The 18,910-nt window shown below is 39.9% G+C and overlaps 1 protein-coding gene across 3 annotated transcripts in view; it reads left to right on the forward strand.

The window, feature by feature from the left end:
* kirrel1b (kirre like nephrin family adhesion molecule 1b) overlaps positions 1–18,910 on the forward strand; it is a 98,553-nt gene that overhangs the window by 31,695 nt on the left and 47,948 nt on the right. For all 3 annotated transcript variants that reach the window (XM_053651234.1, XM_053651236.1, XM_053651237.1), the window contains exon 2: positions 18,584–18,736. In XM_053651234.1, the coding sequence (XP_053507209.1) occupies positions 18,584–18,736 (153 nt within the window). The remainder of the gene's footprint in view (positions 1–18,583; positions 18,737–18,910) is intronic.

Genomic DNA, 18,910 nt, shown 5'->3' on the forward strand with positions numbered 1-18,910 from the left:
AGAAACATCTCATAACGGGAAAAAGCAAAGAGCTCTCCTAAGATCTTTGGAACCTTATTGTTTCAGAACATATTGATGGAATCGCTAACAGACATATTTCAAAACTTCTGAATCCTCCACTAAGCACCATTGGGGCCATTATTCGCAAGTGGAAGCAACATCACTCCATCATCAACCGGTCACGCACAGGAGCTCCTCGCAAGTTTTCTGACCAGGGAGTCAGAAGAGTAGCCCAAGAGCCAAGGATCACTCAGAAAGAGCTCCAGAAACACTTGAAGGCACCAGGTACCATCGTCACAGAGAAAACAATAGACAATGCACTCCACTGCTCATGCTCACCCCGCAAGACTACATTACTAAAGAAAAGGCATGTCGAAGCTTGTTTAAAGTTTGCTACAACTCATTCGGAGAAGCCTATGAAATACTGGGAGCGTGTAACTTGGTCGGACGAGAGCAAAAATTAACTTTGTGGCTGTCATACCATACACCAATGTTTGGAGAAGAAATGGCACTGCACATCACCCTAAAAATCCCAACAGTGAAGTTTGGAGGTGGACGCATCATGGTGTGGGGCTGTTTTTCATTGCATGGTACTGGCAGACTTCAAATAATTGAAGGAATAATGAATGGAGACCTTTCCCAGGAAATTCTTGAGAAGAATCTGCTGCCTTCCACCAGGATGATGAAGATGAGACGTGGGTGGACCTTCCAGCAGGACAACGATCCAAAGCATACAGCAAAGCATACTCTCAGTTGGTTTCAGAGAAAAAAAATCAAGATGTTAGAATGGCCCAGTCAATGACCTGACTTGAATCCAATTGAACAATATTTAAAGACAATATGTTTAGAAGAATGGGCCAAAATCACACCTGAATACTGTGGCCGATTAATTTTTTCATACAGGAAGCATCTTGAAGCTGTCATTACAAACAAAGTCTTCTCCACTAAGTGTTAAATGCATTTCAATTAGCATGTTCAATACATTATTACACATATCTTTATTTATGGACTTTATGTTGTGAATCCTTTATGTTTCCTGATTTCTTGAGTTAATACTGATGTCTGGTGAAAAGTTCATGTGAATAGCCTCATTGGAAATATATTTACTGAAAAAAATGTTGACGCGTCCAATACTTATTTCCCCCACTGTAAGCTCTTTGCAGACCATAGCATTAGCAGTCAGATAAAAAGATGTTGTCAAGACCACACTACAGAAACAGCTGGGGGGTATTCCAGAAAGCAGGTTATATGACTTACCTGGGTAAGTTTATTCAGAGTAAACAGATAGCCTCAACTTTCGGTTCCAAAAATGGTGGTAACTTTTAGGATATCTACGTAGCCATAGCAACTTACTCTCTGAACATAATCTGGTGTAGAGCAGGTTATGTTCCAGGATGAGTTTTTTCAGAGAGCTGATGGAGCATAGCATGCCTTTTTGAAGAATATCCAGTGGATGAGGAAGTATGGATTATATGAAATCTTTTTCATATCCAGATGAATGTTTGTGGGAGTGTTGCTGTTTTTCGCGAGGATCCTTAATTTAACCTTTTGAAACCTCCCATTGCCAACGTGACACATTGTGGATCAGCGCTTAACACCAAGCACATTTCATGTTTTGCCCTTCATTTTTTTTTGCCATAGGGAGTTTTCTGGATATAACGTGGGTGATGCAGAGCATGTGGAAAAGCAATGGTGTGTAGGGCCATTCATAGAATATGCCTTGCACTCAAACAGTTCCTACACATTTTTTTTGCAGTTCCCCGGCCATAAACCATAATGAACCATTGATGAAGATGGCAAAAGGAATCCCCAGTAAACCAAAGAGATGGCAGGGTGGTATGAGATGTGATCTGCCAAAATTATTTTTAATTTAATGACTAAAGCACGCAGTGAACAGTCAAGTGTGGTTCATTTCCTTTATTTCCTGTAACCGAAAAAGAAATTTGTATTTATTGCTTTAACATTTGATCTAATAGGGGCACTATAATTATTTGATTGTACACACCATATGCAGTAAAATAAAATAAGCATGCATGATTCACAAGTGAAATATTGACAGTCAGTATGTTTACATGGACAATAATAATCCAATATTAACCCGATTAAGACAATACTCTGATTAAGAAACTACCATGTAAACAGCAATTTTTAATTACCTTAATCCGATTAAGGTCATACTTGAAGTAAACTCAAATCGAATTAAGACATGTGGAGTTTTAGTTGCATTATCGACATGTATTACAGACATGTAAACACCTTAATCACATTATTAATGTCGTGTGAGAGTTTTCACCACATTTTGCGACAGGAAACGATCACACATGGCAGTGCTCAACCATTTTACGGTGAACAAGAGAGCACGGCTGTGTCCGAAACCGCATACTTACCTATTATATTCCTATAGTAGGCGAAATACATGCATCTCGGCTAGTATATAGTAGGTAAGTATGTGGTTTGGGACGCAGCCCACGCCTTCAAGCAGTCGTCTATTTGCACGTACAGCATGACAAATAATTAACTGAACTTGAAGCATTTGTAAAAATGTTAAATAAAAACACCCAGAACTGTACCATAACGAAGACGAACTGTATGTCGATACGTGAAATTCTGGAGGGACGTCGGACAGTGTGGCGTGGTGATGTAATGACGTGCTGTTAATCAAACTATGTTCTATAACATGTAAAACGGGAACATGAAAGGAGTATTCTAAACACGACTCATGTAAACACCTTAATCACAATATTGTCTTACTCAGAATACGGTCAATAATTAGAGTACTGCGGTCCATGTAAACGTAGTCAGTAAAGTGTTATTTCACGATGCCTTTTTCAAACGGTGGCAGTGTTTATGGTGATCTTGAGTGTTTAAGGATACATCACTGGAAACTTAAAAAATAAATGAAATGAAAATAAAAAGTAATTAGTACTAATATGTAATACCTACATTTTACCAAGCCACCTATGTCATGGTAGGTAGCGGACTCTGATGAACTGCCCCTGGAATCCCATCGACCCAGGTCACCCTTGATTTAAGGGACAGTGCCAGCTCCTCATCTGGAGTGAGTGAAGGTGGTGCAGGTCCCCCACCCACTTTGTGGGCCTCAGCCTTCTTCCTGTTGGCTATATAGAACCTAGACAAAAGTTATTATAGAAGGTAGGCCCAAGTATTCATGTTACTGTTTAGGAAACTTCTGAAATATTACCTTTTTGGAGAATGTTTTTGTGGTCCATTTTGACTTGGCTCAAAGTTCTTTATATTTCTAATAAGCATACATTAAAACCTCTAACTCTGCTTTGCTAATGTATGCAGCTCTCTTTTTCTCTCCCTGGGTTTCCATGGTAACTCCTGAAATTGGTGATCCATTGACAATGCCTTTATGTACTCATCGTGCCCACGCATTAACTCTGAGTTACCAATAGGAGGTTGATTGAACTAACTCCTGACAGGTGTTCTGGAACCAGAAAACCTTCAGTAAGCAACATTTGGGTTACTCAACGTAGAGGTCATGGTGTGTGAGACGATAAGTTAACCTTGAGGTTAACAAACGAGCTGCATACTTCAGTGAATCAGCGTTAGAGGTTTTAATGAATGCTTATGAGGAATATAAGCCATTTATACAAAAAAGTAAGTGCTGCTTCGGCCAGAGTGTTGGTTTTGAAAAAAGTAACGGATCGAGTATGCGTGAAGTTAACAAATATCTGAAAAGTTTACTTTCATTATCATAAAATTAAACATTGATCCTATTAGACCCATGCCGTAACTTATAATAGATATGCCTTTACTTTTAGCCCTCCATCAATTTCTTAACATTGTACATAGTACTAATAATATAATTGGCTTTATATTTTATCAGGTGTAATCATTCTGGGCCCAGAAGAACTTGGAGCCAAGTCAAAATGAAACACAAAAAAGATAATATTTCATAAACTTCCTAAATTGTAACATAACTAATTGGCCCAACCTTCTATAATAACTTTTCTCTCTGTTCTATATGGCCACAGGAAGAAGGCAGAGGCCCATAAAATTGGTGGGGGACCACCAGCACCTTCACTCACTCTGGCTGAGAAGCTGGCACGGTCCCTTAAACAAGGGGGCAGTTCCATGGGGCAGTTCATCAGAGTCAGCTACCTCCCATGATATAAGTGGCTTGGTAAAATGTATGTGTAGCATATTAGTACTATTAGTAGTAATATTAGTGTAGGCCTTAACATGCAATAATTGCCCTCTTCTACTAAAATACATTCTTAGAAACACATCAAATATGTTAATTACTTTAAAAATCCTTAATATTTAATAAATATTTTAACTTGCAGAACCCGGCATTATGTGACATGCGCAATGCGCTCAGAGTCGACGACGTAAAATGGTTGCACTTGAGCACTCAGAAGAATTAGCTTACTGCCCCCACAGCATGAAAAGAATGCCACACTGTGCTGCTTTTGGTTGTAATTTTCTAGTTCGTGGGTGCTGTGAAACAGGGTATATCTGTAAATATAATCAAACCCGTAAACATGTTGTTAGTGTGTTTTTTTTTTCTGTATATTGTCATAACTTAAAGCTCCTGTAAAATTAGCCTAGAACGCCTAGCCAAGGCATACCCAAAGTAAAATTAAAGATGTTCTTGAACCATTTAGAGTACATGCATGCTTTTGGTATCTTTTGAAAGATGTACTAAATATTTTTACATAATTGGATTGTTTGGACCTTTGCCAGTGTAACAAGACTGTTTTTGTCAGGGTGTTATGGATCAGTGGATTACTATGAGGCTTCATTTGCGGTGAGTTGCTCTGTTTCGTAAGTGTTTGTATATATCGGTGTTTTGGCAGCAACATTGATTGTAGCTGCTGTTGTGATTGTATCTCAAAACGGTTTTATATCAATTGAATCACAAGAATATTAGCTTTCCAAAGGTATGAGTACACACCTCATATACACACAGAGGCTGTGTAGATAGCATAGATTTGCTCATAACATGGTGACAATGCACTGTTGGGCCATCAGAATTTTAACAGGATAAAGTATACGATGGTGAGATAGCTGATAATCTCTAAAATTATTGATATTAAAATTCTATGATAAATTATTGAGAATACGTTTCATCATAAAACGATAGTTTAATCCATCTGCTTATCTTGAACAACAAACGCTCTCAGTTGGCATAGACATGCAGTTGCTACACAGACACCATCAATTTTGCCCCACTCTCGCCTCCTCACCTCTCTGATCGTCTTCATTTTGATGAACATTTCTTCTATATTAGCCTCCTTGCTTATGTTACGCTCGGGTTCAAATTGAAAAGGTTGAAGACATGTTTATATCACTGTAGGTCAATGCTGGAGAATCAAGACCATTGCAACCATTTGGCATCACTACCCAGAATGCACTGCAACGTAAACAACAATGGCGGCCTACAAGTGCAAGGATTTTTTTTTTTAAACTGACATCTAGAGTGTTTTTTTGTATAGTGGATTCATATAACAGATTTATCTAATAAGCCAAGTCTTCATAGTCAGGGTTCCCTTTAAACAATCAAGATGGCAAACACTGCCACAGTCTAGAAAAGGAATTCTAAAATAACTCTTTATTGGCAATGTTTCACTTGTGTATTATGCATGTTTATTTTATTTTACTGCATGTGGTGTGTACTGTGATCTAATTGTAGTGCCCCTACTAGATGTTCCTTATGTCTTTGTATATTGGTTGTATTTGTTTGAGAATGTATGTGATTTAATGTTCTTACAGTTGCTGATGGACACATTGTATTGACCTAACAGCAATTGACCTAATTGACTAATTGACCCAACAGCAACAGCACATCCTGCCACAGTTGAAAGTGATTAGTGTCTTCAGGTATTGTTTCTGTTTGCCAGACCAAACATCGTGAGTAATTTGCACTGTAGGATGAAGATGAAGAGACCACCTCTTCCACAGTGCCTCTGTGGCAAAGGTACAAAATGAAGATGCTGGCAGGCCCACAGAGGTATAACATATAATGCATTCCCTTTTTAAAGATGTGATTATTAAAACTTTGTCATTGTCCCCTTAAAGATTATGGCAATTCCTGTACAGAGGAAGGTCCATCTACTTCCAAACAGAAAAATTGTTTGCATTTGTCCTGATTAAAAATATTTGGTCTGTGTATGTATTAGGCATTTATAATATCAATCATATTGAATTATCATTCTGTCTTTGTGCAGAGGAGCTGTATAAAGGTCTATCTGTAAAGGCAAATTAGAAAAAGTGACATGAAGATGGACCTTCTACAACTTCAAATGGATAAAAAAAAAGATGAACATAAAAAAGGACAGGCTTGAAATTGAAGTGCTGAAGCACTGGTTAAAGGTGGACAAAGTATTTGCCTACTGATTATTATTATTCTGTCAATTATTGTTGAACGGTAAAGCAATGAATTCAAATGGATTTTTCAATTACAGAAAATAAAGAAACAATGGAACTCAACATTTCCCTTTGTCCATCAGTCATTCAATTAGAAGTGATTTTGGCAGATCACATCTCGACAACACTGTTTGAGTGCAAGGCATACTGTACGAATGGCCCTACACAGAGTTACCTTTCCCACAGGCTCGGTATTAACCCACGTTTTACAGAAAACTCCCTCTGCCAAAACAACAAAGGGCAATGCATAAAATGTGCTCTGTGTCAAGTGCTGATCCACGATGTGTCACGTTGGCAAAGTGAGGTTTCCAAAGGTTTGTTAAATAAATTAAACGATTCACATGAATAATGGTAATGCTCCCAAAATATTCATCTGGATATGAAAACACATCTATATGTGGTCTTATCACCCTCTCACAACAAAAAAGATTTCGTATAATCTGTGCTTCCTCGCCCACAGGACATTTGTCAAAAGTTCAATTAAATTTTATTTGTATAGCTCTTTTTACAACGGTAAAAAGGTTGTCTCAAAGCAGCTTTACAGAAATATATAAACACAGGATACAGATTTTAAGTGTGTGGATTAATCCCAATTGAGCAAGCCGATGGCGGCAGTGGCAAGGAAAAACTCCCTAAGATGATATGAGGAAGAAACTTTGAGAGGAACCAGACTCAGAAGGGAACCCATCCTCATCTAGGTAACAACAGATAGTGTGAAAGTAAAAGCTTCATAGCAGGTTATGTTCAGAGAGTAAGTTACTATGGCTACTTACATACCCTGAAAGTTACCTCCATTTTGGAACTGAAAGTTTACGTTATCTGTTAACTCTGAGTAAACTTAACCAGGTAAGTCGCATAACCTGCTTTCTGGAATACCCCCCAGGAGCATGGCTGTGGACCACATGACCACACAAATACACATTGACAACAACAGAAGCTTGAAAATGAGGTGCTCAAACATTAGAACATAAATAGAGGTGCTAATGAGGGTGAGGCGAGGCACAGGTGAGCGTGATAGGATATGTGACAGGGACATGTGAGGATTTATCTTGGTTTAATTTCTTCATTACAAAAACCTGCCATTTTAATATATATATATATATATATATATATATATATATATATATATATATATATATATATATCCATTGAAATTTAAAATTCTACTGTGCATGTGAAAGAAAGAGACAGAGACTGATGTAAGAGAGACATTGTGGATGTGAATGACTATTACCATGTTGGATACGCTTTCATTTAAATCCCCATCTTATAATACTGCCTGCTGGTGCCTACATACTATAAGACTTCATTAAACAAGCAACATGTCTATAGGATTTTGAACCAATTACATATATTTTATATTTTACAACATTTTTAAGTAGGTGCTAAAGACTGTTAAAACTCTAACTACAGTTTATGGTGTTTACTGTTATTGATTAGCAACTATAGTTTTACAGAAGTGGCAATAGATTTACAATAATAGATGTTCAAATATTCTGGTGTTTATTCTAAAAATAATTCTTTAAGCAGTTCAGTTGCAGCTATGCTTTTGGTATGTGTGTGTGCAACAGATAAGGTTAAATGCATTCAGTGCATAAGTATAAAGAAAACTGAGAGATAAAGAAAGATGATGAGATGATGGTGAGAAATGTTCAGATATTCGAGTACATAATGTAACTAATTTTTCATGAGATAGTCTTGGCTTGAGGAGTCACCCTGCCAATGATGTCATTGCATTCTGTCATTGGTGGGGAGACTGCAGTGAGGATGATCATTTCAGATGCTTAATGAGATGGCATCATCTGTTAATCAGCAAAATATGCTTCTTCTGTCTGGTGATATTCTGCTTTTGGCTGTTAACAAATCACTTGATGTCTATTATCACACAAAAAAAGAAAAAGGGAATCACAGCTTGGATTTGCACAGCGCAGTATCCAGGTGGTGTACAGTATGCTATTATGGGTTATTTGGGTGTAAAATAAATGCTAGATCAACTATGAAAAGTGTTAAACAGACATCAAATCAAACAGCAGTAGCATTGAATGTGGAACTATAATGAAATAACAAGACGGGATGAGCATCAGTAAAGTATTTATCAACCTTTAGTGCACATTATCCTCTCCCTTGTATATGAAAAGGTAGCACCATTCTGAATCCCACTTAGTAAATGAGAAAACTAACATTAAAGACAAAGTTCTTAACCTCTACAGTTGCATGGCTATTTTGAAAAAGTTAACCGTTAAAATAAAACATTAGGTTAACATAAAATATATGAAATATTTCCACTTATTTATAAATGAGTTTTCTTTACATTGCTTACAGGATTGCTTTACTGATAGGGTTATCTTTAACACCCCAGACAAAAGAATAACTTAAATGTAAACACCTTAAAATTTAAACATTAAGATCTAAATTTTTATGATAAAAAAAGTGTTTTTTTGGTTTTGTTTTGTTTTTTGCTTTTGCTATATGTCATTATGGCCAAAATTGTTAGTTTTTTTTCCTATGTAGATGTGATTGTCATTATATTATGATATCATATTACTTATAATGTCTATTTTGTGTGGTAAGGCTCGCGGTGGTGGCATGTGTGTTTACATCAACACGGAATGGTGCAAGAACTCAAGTGCAAGTTTCTAGTTACTGCTCATTGCTGGTGGAGTTTGTGACTGTTAGATGCAGACCATTTTATTTACCATGGGAATTCACCACTGTTCTGATAATCAGAGTATACATTCCCCCCAGTGCTAATGCTAAGGAGGCGCTCTGTGAACTGTATGGGGCTATTAGCAAACTGCAGAACACACACCCCAGTTCAATACTCAGAGACTGGACTGACACGCGCACACACACACACACACACACACACACACACACACTCTCTGAACTGAACACCACCCCGCTCCCATTGCAATATTTGCACATTCCTGCATTGACTCCTGCACTCCCATTACAATATTTGTACATTACTGCAGATCTGTTGCATTTTTGCTTCTACTGTATTATAAAAATATGGTATTTAATTTATTGTCACTATTATACGCTTTACCTAGCTACTACCACAATAACTGCTATGTCCATATATGGTCTAAGCTAATTTGCTGAAGACTAAGTCATAGCATGTTATGTTTACATTTATACCATTTTTTAATTATATTGTTACTCCTTGGCACCTTTCTTCTGCCTATCTAGTACCTATTATATCAGACACTTCCACACTAAAACTGTGTACAGTTCGGCGCTACACTGTCACTTACTGTTAGGTAGTTTAATCCAAAAACAACAAATCCAAAGGGTAATGGAAAAATCCACAACGTTAAACAGGCAAGGGTCATACGATCAGGCAAACAGGTCAAAACAGGCAAGGCAGAGAATCAAGGTCAATGGAGTAAACAAAGTCAAAACCAGAATATCAAAACTTAGTGGGGGGGGGGGCACAGTGTAGTCCTCTTTGGCCATGTTTGTAGCTGGGGGTGCATCCTGGGAAATGCAGTCACTGGTTTGCTGTGATGTGACTGAGCCCTCAAAAACAGATCAATGAGGCCATGTACAACTGGACCTACCCAGACACAGCCAAAGAGCCCTGTCATTCTATGTCTCGTGCCTCAAACCAGTCGTCCCTGGCCCACTAGCCACAGCAGTACCACTCGACTCCCCATCTGCTCCGTTGGACACCGACGGCCAGCCGGCTTACCTGTTAAAGAACATTCTTTACTCCAGGCGCAGGGGGGGGCAAGCTAGAGTATCTCGTCGAATGGGAGGGTTATGGGTCAGAGGAATCGTGCTGGGTTCCGTCTCAGGACATTCTAGACCCAAGTCTATGCAGAGATTTCCATGCCCTACATCCAGAAAGGCCAGGAGCACGACTCTGGTGCAGACCCAAGTGAGCCCCTTTGTTTGAAGGGCAAGGTGAACTGGAATCACGAGAAGAAGAGGGACCAACGGGATTGATGAGGTGTCAGACGCTTTACGTAAATACTCAAGGTTCTTATCATCTGTGAAAATGATGAAGGGATGCAGAGCTCTCTCCAGCCAATGTCGCCATTCTTCCAGGGCTAGTTTGACCACCAAGAGTTCTCTGTTCCCCACATCATAGTTTCGTTCTACTGGGGACAATTTCTTGGAGAAGAAGGCCACTGGGTGAAGCTTTGGCTTGTCTCCGAACCTCTGTGAGAGGATGGCTCCCACTCCTGTCTCTGAGGCATCTACCTCCACGACAAAGGGCTTGGAAGGATTAGGGTGCTTGAGGATGGGAGTGGTGGTGCATGCTTTCTTGAGTTGATTTAACACTTCTTGGGTGGCTGGAGTCCAGGTTAGCCGCTTCGGCTTGTCTCATAGCAGGGGCGTTAAGGGGTGTGCTATGGAGCTGAACCCTCTGATAAAATGTCGGTAGAAGTTTGGTGAAGCCCAGAAATCATTGTAAATCCTTGATCGTTCATGGAGTGGGCCACTCCACCACCACCAGCACCTTGCCTTGGTCCATGGTGACTCCCTCAGGGCTGATGATATAGCCCAAGAATGAGATGATGTGCTGATGGAACTCTTTGCAAGACCTGACATACATGGAGGACATGTTCCTCAGGGGATTCAGAGTAGATCAAAATGTCATCGATGTAGGTGATGGCACTTCTCCCCAGCAGGTTTCTTAGGACGTCGTTAATTAAACATTGGAACACTGAGGGGGCGCTAGTGAGCCCATATAACATGATGAGGTACTCATAGTGGCCCGAGGTGGTACTGAAGGGTGTTTTCCACTCATGTCTCTCCCAAATATGGACCAGGTTGTAAGCACTACGAAGGTTCAGCTTTTTGAAGTTGGTTGCTGACCTTAGTTGTTCAAGAGCTGCAGGCACAATTGGCAAGGATAGCAGTACTTGACAGGGCATTGGTTGACGCCCCAGTGATCTATGCAAGGCCTAAGGCCACCTCCCTTCTTCTCCACAAAAAAGAAACCAACAGAAGCTGGGGATGTAGAGAGTCTGATGTACCCTTGTCGGAATGCCTCCTGAATATATTCCTCCATGGCTCACTTTTCTGTCTGTGAGAGTGGATACACCCGCCCCTGAGGTGGGCTGGTTTTGGTCAGCAGCTCAATCACACAGTCATATGGGCGGTGTGGTGGTAGTCCACTTGCTTTCTCCTTGCTAAATACCTCTACAAGGTCATGATACTCAGGCAGAACGTGAACTGGAGCAGGTTGGTGGGGACTTTCCACTGTTGTGGCTGCTAGCAGGATAACTGGAGCGTGAAGACTGTGTGCATGGCAATAAGGAAACCAGTGAGTGATTTGGTTGTCGGTCCTTGAAATACGAGGATTGTGTAGCTCCAACCATGGGAGACCTAGGATGACAGGATGTCTGGCAGAAACAGTGATGTAGAGTACGATGGATTCCTTATGGAGTGCGCTCATCTGGAGGAAGAGGGGATCTGTGCAGTACAAGATGATCCCTCCTCCAATTGGAGCTCCATCAATGGCTTGAATCTTATGTGGCTGCAGTAAGGGACTTAGTAAGGATTGGTAACGACAGAGACAATAGCAACTGAGCGTATACTTTGCAAAGACGTTGTGTTCTAACAGTCTCTATATACTATGGAGTGAGTGCGTGTGTGAGATTGGTAACAGGTGTGTGTGATTAGATCTCCGGAGAAGGTGAACGTGTGTGTGTGTGTGTGTGTGTGTGTGGGAAGTGTAGTCTTCTTCAGCCATGTTTGTACTTGGTGGTGCATCCTGGGAAATGGAGTCACTGGTTTGCTGTGATATGGCAATGTATAACATAGACAGCCCTACCACAAGACTGTCCTTAAAAGAAAACAAGGCAAGCATTAACAAGTAAAAAGTACATTTGTGTTTATTTTTGAAAACTAAGTCAAAGTAAATTAATATGCTGGCCAGAGACTAATTGGCTCATGTGGAAATTTTAAAGGAAAAACTAATATAAAATGCGTTATTAAGGTGTTGGGTCACCACTAGCCACCAGAACAGCTTCAGTGTGCTTTGGCATGGAATCTGTAGGTCTCAGGAACTGTACTAGACAGCTGAATGCCATTTTTTGTGTTCAACTACAGTGCTGTGAAATAGTATTGTCCCCATCCTGATTTCTTATGTTTCTGTGTATATCTCATACAAAATAGTTTTACATCTTCAAACGAAATGCAACATCCCCCTAACAAAGGCAACCTGAGTAAACACACAATACAGGTTTTTTTTATTGAAGCAAAAATAGTTATCCAACACCTATCACCAGTGTGAAAAAACTAACTGCCCCTTAAAATTAAAATCTGGTTGTGCCACGCTTAGTAGCAATAACTGCAACCAGATGCTTCCGATAACTGGAGATCAGTCTTTCACTTACTTCTAGGACTAGGACTCCTATGCTTTGGATCATTGTCTTGCTGCAGAATCCATTTGCGCTTGAGTTTCAACTTACAGAATGAAGACCAGACATTCTCCTTTAGGATTTTCTGGTAGAGAGCACAATTCATGCTTGCCCCAGTAAGCTGCCCTGGCCCTGAAGCAGCAAAGCATCCCCACACCATCACACTCCCACCACCATGCTTGACCATAGGTATGATGTTCTTTTTGTGGAATTCTGTGTTTGGTTTATGCCAGCTATAACAGTACCCCTGTCTTCCAAACAGTTCCACTTTCGACTCATCAATCCACAGAACATTCTCCCGAAAGGTTTGAGGATCATCAAGGTGTATTTTGGCAAAATTCAGAGCCTTAATGTTCTTCTGGGTTAGCAGTGGTTGCCACTCTTCCATGGATGCCATTTTTGCCTAGTGTCTTTCTTATAGTGGAGTCATGAACAGTGACCTTTATTGATGCCAGCGAGGCCTGTAGTTTCTTTGATGTTGTTCTTGGCTCATTTCATGACTTCCTGAATGAGTTTGCTGTGCTCTTGGGGAAATTTTAGAAGGTCGGCCACTTCTGGGAAGGTACTGTTTCGACTTTTTTTTTTTTTTCATTTGGAGATAATGGCTCTCACTGTGGTCCTTTGGAGTCCCAGCGTCTTTGAAATAACTTTGGAAACCTTCCCAGACTGATGTATTCCAATCCTCATTGTTTCTGGAATCTTTCAACTTTGGTATAGTATGTTATTGGGTAAGACCTTTTAACCAGCTTCATGCTATTGAAAAAGTTCTATTTAAGTGATTTGCTTGAACAGAGTTCGTACTAATCAGTCCTGGTTGCGTCTAGTCCAGCAAAAACAAAGAGCTTTAGAAGTAACGTAATGTGGCTCGTGAATATGTCATGGGTCTAAATGTAACTTGAACATTATAAGATACCCGAGGTTAACACATTCCTCTTCAGCTCAACTTTCACCGCTGCTCTTATTTTATTATCTCACCATGCTACACCTTGCACATAATGGTGGTGCTCGTGTCAATGCAATATCAAAATAAATAGTTTTTACTGAATAGAATTTGTAGGCCCCCTACAAAAGGAATGGCTTCAGAAGAAGGTCAACATTTTGGAATGGCCCAGTCAGAGCCCAGATGTAAATCCTTTCAAATACCTTTCAAATGACTCAAAGAAGTCTGTGTACATGAGATCCAAAGCAAATAGATCTAAAGCATTTTTGCAGTGAAATGGAATGGAATTGGAATGAAACTGCCAAATCAAGATGTGCTGAGACTCTTAGGATTTATTAGCAGTGAGCATTTTATTTCAGGTATGTCACTTATGCACTCTCACTAAAATGGTGGGTGCTGGCATCTTTTTCGTCCTCTTTTTCAGCTTCTTCTTCGTCGGCAAGACAGTTTTGTACTCGAGTGTCATCAAGTCGTACTTTTATGTAACTTCATCAGCCCTGGGCATGTGAACAAAAGCGCAAATCTCATAGGTCGGCCAGTTTTTGACACAGCGCATAAAAAAATACGAACCCCTCGACATTAAAAGATTTTTATGCGTTTTACACCTGGGTGTGAACACTTCCATTGACAGCCATTGGGGCGTTAAATGGACCGTTTTTAAGAGACAGGCCTGTTAGCACGTAGCAAGTTATTTGCCGGTGGAATTGAACACTCACATGGTTTTTTTTATGTTTTACATCCAGTTTTTGTTTTGCTTGTTCAAACGAACTCAAAACGTAATGGATGCCGTTGCTTATTGTGTGAGAAGAGTTGGCTGATTTATCGGATAGGGTCGTGTATTGTCCATCTTCTCAAGCTGATCTCCGTTAGCTAGGATTGTGGCCTTGCTGGATCAAGCTGTAGCATTAAGGAGCACGAGGACAATCGCTAAGGGTCATTGAGCGAAGAGACATTACTCTGCCATCCGCTGGACATCATAAAGTGCCTCATCTATGATATGAGTGGTGATGTACATTATGCTTCCCATTTCCAGTTGAACACAGTAAGCAAGTCATCATGTTTTCTTCATAAGTGATAAAGACTGAACTGTTGAGTTGGAAAAACTTTCATGGAACTGTAACCAGCGACTTTTTCTGAAAAGGAATCATATACTTTCATCTTATATGCATTCATGAATATTCTGACATGTAATTGGACTGAATAGCATTCTTTCAGATTTTGAAGTGACCTTTTTTCTATTTTGAGCTGAACTGACTTTATCATGAACTACTTCAGTGTGGTCAAGGAGGGACACTGATTAATTATTTGTTTTTTTGTTTGTTTGTTTGTTTATCATTCAACTGAAACAGTCACAAAGTTGATTTGAAGCATTTTTATTTTCTACAATTTTATTTTGTCACAAATGGCTGAATCTGAAATTGATTCACTCCTGTGAAAAAAAGAAAAACAAAACAAATACAACTCACCCAGTGTAAATAAACGTCTTTGTTAATTAAGCTAAAAATTGTTTAAATGCTAATTCTGAGTCACATACTAAGGAGTGGGGGTGTTTCTCTATCCTGTTAGATCTGGGGAGGACGGGTTCTTGTAGTTAACTATACTTACCTTCCATGTTATCTGCACACACACTTCAGGTGGCCACCGTGTTACAGAACAAATCCTGAAGTCCACCTCACCTCATCTTGAGCATTACTATGTTGCAACACGATGGGTACCAACATACAACCACAAGTTGTACAGAGAGTAAAAGCATTGGGTGGGGGGACTAGGATCCTGTTGCTCACTCAGTCTTCCTTAGTTAAGTGTTGAATATTTCCACTACAAGACGGTTGTATATTCCCTTCTGCCACACTTTGTTGACTTGGATTTGTGCTCTGGGTCATTATCATGCTGAAAGATGAAAATTTTCTTCATCTTCATCTGTGTAACAGAGGCCTACAGGTTTTTTGCCAAAATGGATTAGTATTTGGAGTTTTCCATGACTCCCTCTATCTTGACTAGAGGCCCAGTTCAAGCTGAAGAGAAGCAATCCCATGCATGCTTTGTAAACTCTAGAACCAAGAAGATGTCAGGAAAATCCTACAGAAACAGCTGATCTTTATTTGGGTTACTATTTCAGTGGTGTGTGGTTTTATATCCAATATATACAGTCCCTTCCAAAAGTATTGGAACAGCAAGGCCAATGAATATGACATGATGGATCAGAATTTCAGCTTTCATTCCCTGATATTTACATCTAGATGTGTCAAACATTGGTGGGAGACCACCCAATTTTTAAGTGAGCAAAAGTATTGGATCAGATACTCTTAATATAAATAAAAGTAAATAACACTTGATATTAGATTGCATATCCCTTACTTGCAATAACTGCATCAAGCAGGCAACCCACTGACATAATCAAACTGTTGTATTTTTCTTTTATTCTGCATTTCCAGGCTTGTACTGCAGCTTCTTCAGTTGTTTTTTTTTGGGGGGGGGGGGGGGTTCCCCCTTCAGTCTCCTCTTCAGGAGGTGAAATGCATGCTCAATTTGGTTAAGATCTGGTGATTGACTTGGCCTGTTTAAAACCTTCTTTTTTCTGCTGATGAAGTCCTTTGTTGTGTTGCTGCATGATGAAGTTCCTTTCAGTCATGAAGTTCCTTTCCTTTCCTTTCACTGGAAATATATTTACTGAAAAAAATGTTGACGCGTCCAATACTTACAGTGAGGGAAAAAAGTATTTGATCCCCTGCTGATTTTGTACGTTTGTCCACTGACAAAGAAATGATCAGTCTATAATTTTAATGGTAGATTTATTTGAACAGTAAGAGACAGAATAACAACAAAAAAATCCAGAAAAACGCATGTCAAAAATGTTATAAATTGATTTGCATTTTAATGAGGGAAATATGTATTTGACCCCTCTGCAAAACATGACTTAGTACTTGGTAGCAAAACCCTTGTTGGCAATCACAGAGGTCAGATGTTTCTTGTAGTTGGCCACCAGGTTTGCACACATCTCAGGAGGGATTTTGTCCCACTCCTCTTTGCAGATTTTCTCCAAGTCATTAAGGTTTTGAGGCTGACATTTGGCAACTCGAACCTTCAGCTCCCTCCACAGATTTTCTATGGGATTAAGGTCTGGAGACTGGCTAGGCCACTCCAGGACCTTAATGTGCTTCTTCTTGAGCCACTCCTTTGTTGCCTTGGCCGTGTGTTTTGGGTCATTGTCATGCTGGAATACCCATCCACGACACATTTTCAATGCCCTGGCTGAGGGAAGGAGGTTCTCACCCAAGATTTGATGGTACATGGCCCCGTCCATCGTGCCTTTGATGCGGTGAAGTTGTCCTGTCCCCTTAGCAGAAAAACACCCCCAAAGCATAATGTTTCCACCTCCATGTTTGACGGTGGGGATGGTGTTCTTGGGGTCATAATCAGCATTCCTCCTCCTCCAAACACATCGAGTTGAGTAGATGCCAAAGAGCTCCATTTTGGTCTCATCTGACCACAACACTTTCACCCAGTTGTCCTCTGAATCATTCAGATGTTCATTGGCAAACTTCAGACGGGTATGTATATGTGCTTTCTTGAGCAGGGGGACCTTGCAGGTGCTGCAGGATTTCAGTCCTTCACGGCGTAGTGTGTTACCAATTGTTTTCTTGGTGACTATGGTCCCAGCTGCCTTGAGATCATTGACAAGATCCTCCCGTATAGTTCTGGGCTGATTCCTCACTGTTCTCATGATCATTGCAACTCCACGAGGTGAGATCTTGCATGGAGCCCCAGGCCGAGGGAGATTGATAGTTCTTTTGTGTTTCTTCCATTTGCGAATTATCGCACCGACTGTTGTCACCTTCTCACCAAGCTGCTTGGCAATGGTCTTGTAGCCCATTCCAGACTTGTGTAGGTCTACAATTTTGTCCCTGACATCCTTGGAGAGCTCTTTGGTCTTGGCCATGGTGGAGAGTTTGGAATCTGATTGATTGATTGATTGCTTCTGTGGACAGGTGTCTTTTATACAGGTAACAAGCTGAGATTAGGAGCACTCCCTTTAAGAGTGTGCTCCTAATCTCAGCTCGTTACCTGTATAAAAGACACCTGGGAGCCAGAAATCTTTCTGATTGAGAGGGGGTCAAATACTTATTTCCCTCATTAAAATGCAAATCAATTTATAACATTTTTGACATGCGTTTTTCTGGATTTTCTTGTTCTGTCTCTCACTGTTCAAATAAACCTACCATTAAAATTATAGACTGATCATTTCTTTGTCAGTGGGCAAACGTACAAAATCAGCAGGGGATCAAATACTTCTTTCCCTCACTGTATTTCCCCAACTGTATACACACACCCACACACAAAATGATCAGCCAGTCTCCTCTCGGTTTCTCCAGTGTTTAGCTGATTACATTTTCCCATAAGAGAAACCAAAAGGTGACTGGCTGATTATTTTGTGAAGCATATTTTGGCTAACATTTTGACAAGGTAAGGAGATGGAACTTGCCTACACTTGGAACTTTGGAACCCCAGGGAATGAATGTTATGTTTTGACAGATATTACATCATCTAGCAATTGAAATATCCACTGGTTTCACCACAGCCTCAGAAGCACTCTACATAGCTTATTTCATGTCTTCTACATTAGGGTTTCAGTAGGAAAGGAAAAAATATATTAAAGAAAGAGGCAAGTAAGAGACAAAAGAAGAACAGTGACTTGAAAGAACGTAACACAATATTTCTTGAGAAAACTGCATGATATAAATGCATAAAATTATTATTAGATTTTGTATTAATGATTACATATATATATAAACTGTTTATTTAATTTTTTTAACTTCAATTTGCAGAATTTTGTTACATGTGCCTATGCCATTCTCTCTTTTTTGGTCAGTGCTAGCTGGGCCACGCTTCTCTCAGGAGCCGGCAGATCAGTCTGTGGTGTTGGGGGAGCGGGTTGTACTCTCCTGTGTGGTGTTTAACTACACGGGCATCGTCCAGTGGACCAAAGATGGACTCGCTCTCGGCATTGGAGAGGACCTAAGGGGTGAGATCACACTGACATGTTAGACACTCAGATGCATTCTTGCATGTATTCTTGTATAAATACATGTATAATACTCACCTGTATCTGCATGATTTTTTACATATTAGATAACTGCTTGAATGTGCAGGTGTACCTAATAAAATGGATGGTGGTGTATATACAGTATTCAAATAT

The sequence above is a fragment of the Ictalurus furcatus genome, chromosome 20 (genome assembly GCF_023375685.1).
Source record: "Ictalurus furcatus strain D&B chromosome 20, Billie_1.0, whole genome shotgun sequence".
NCBI lineage: Eukaryota > Metazoa > Chordata > Actinopteri > Siluriformes > Ictaluridae > Ictalurus > Ictalurus furcatus.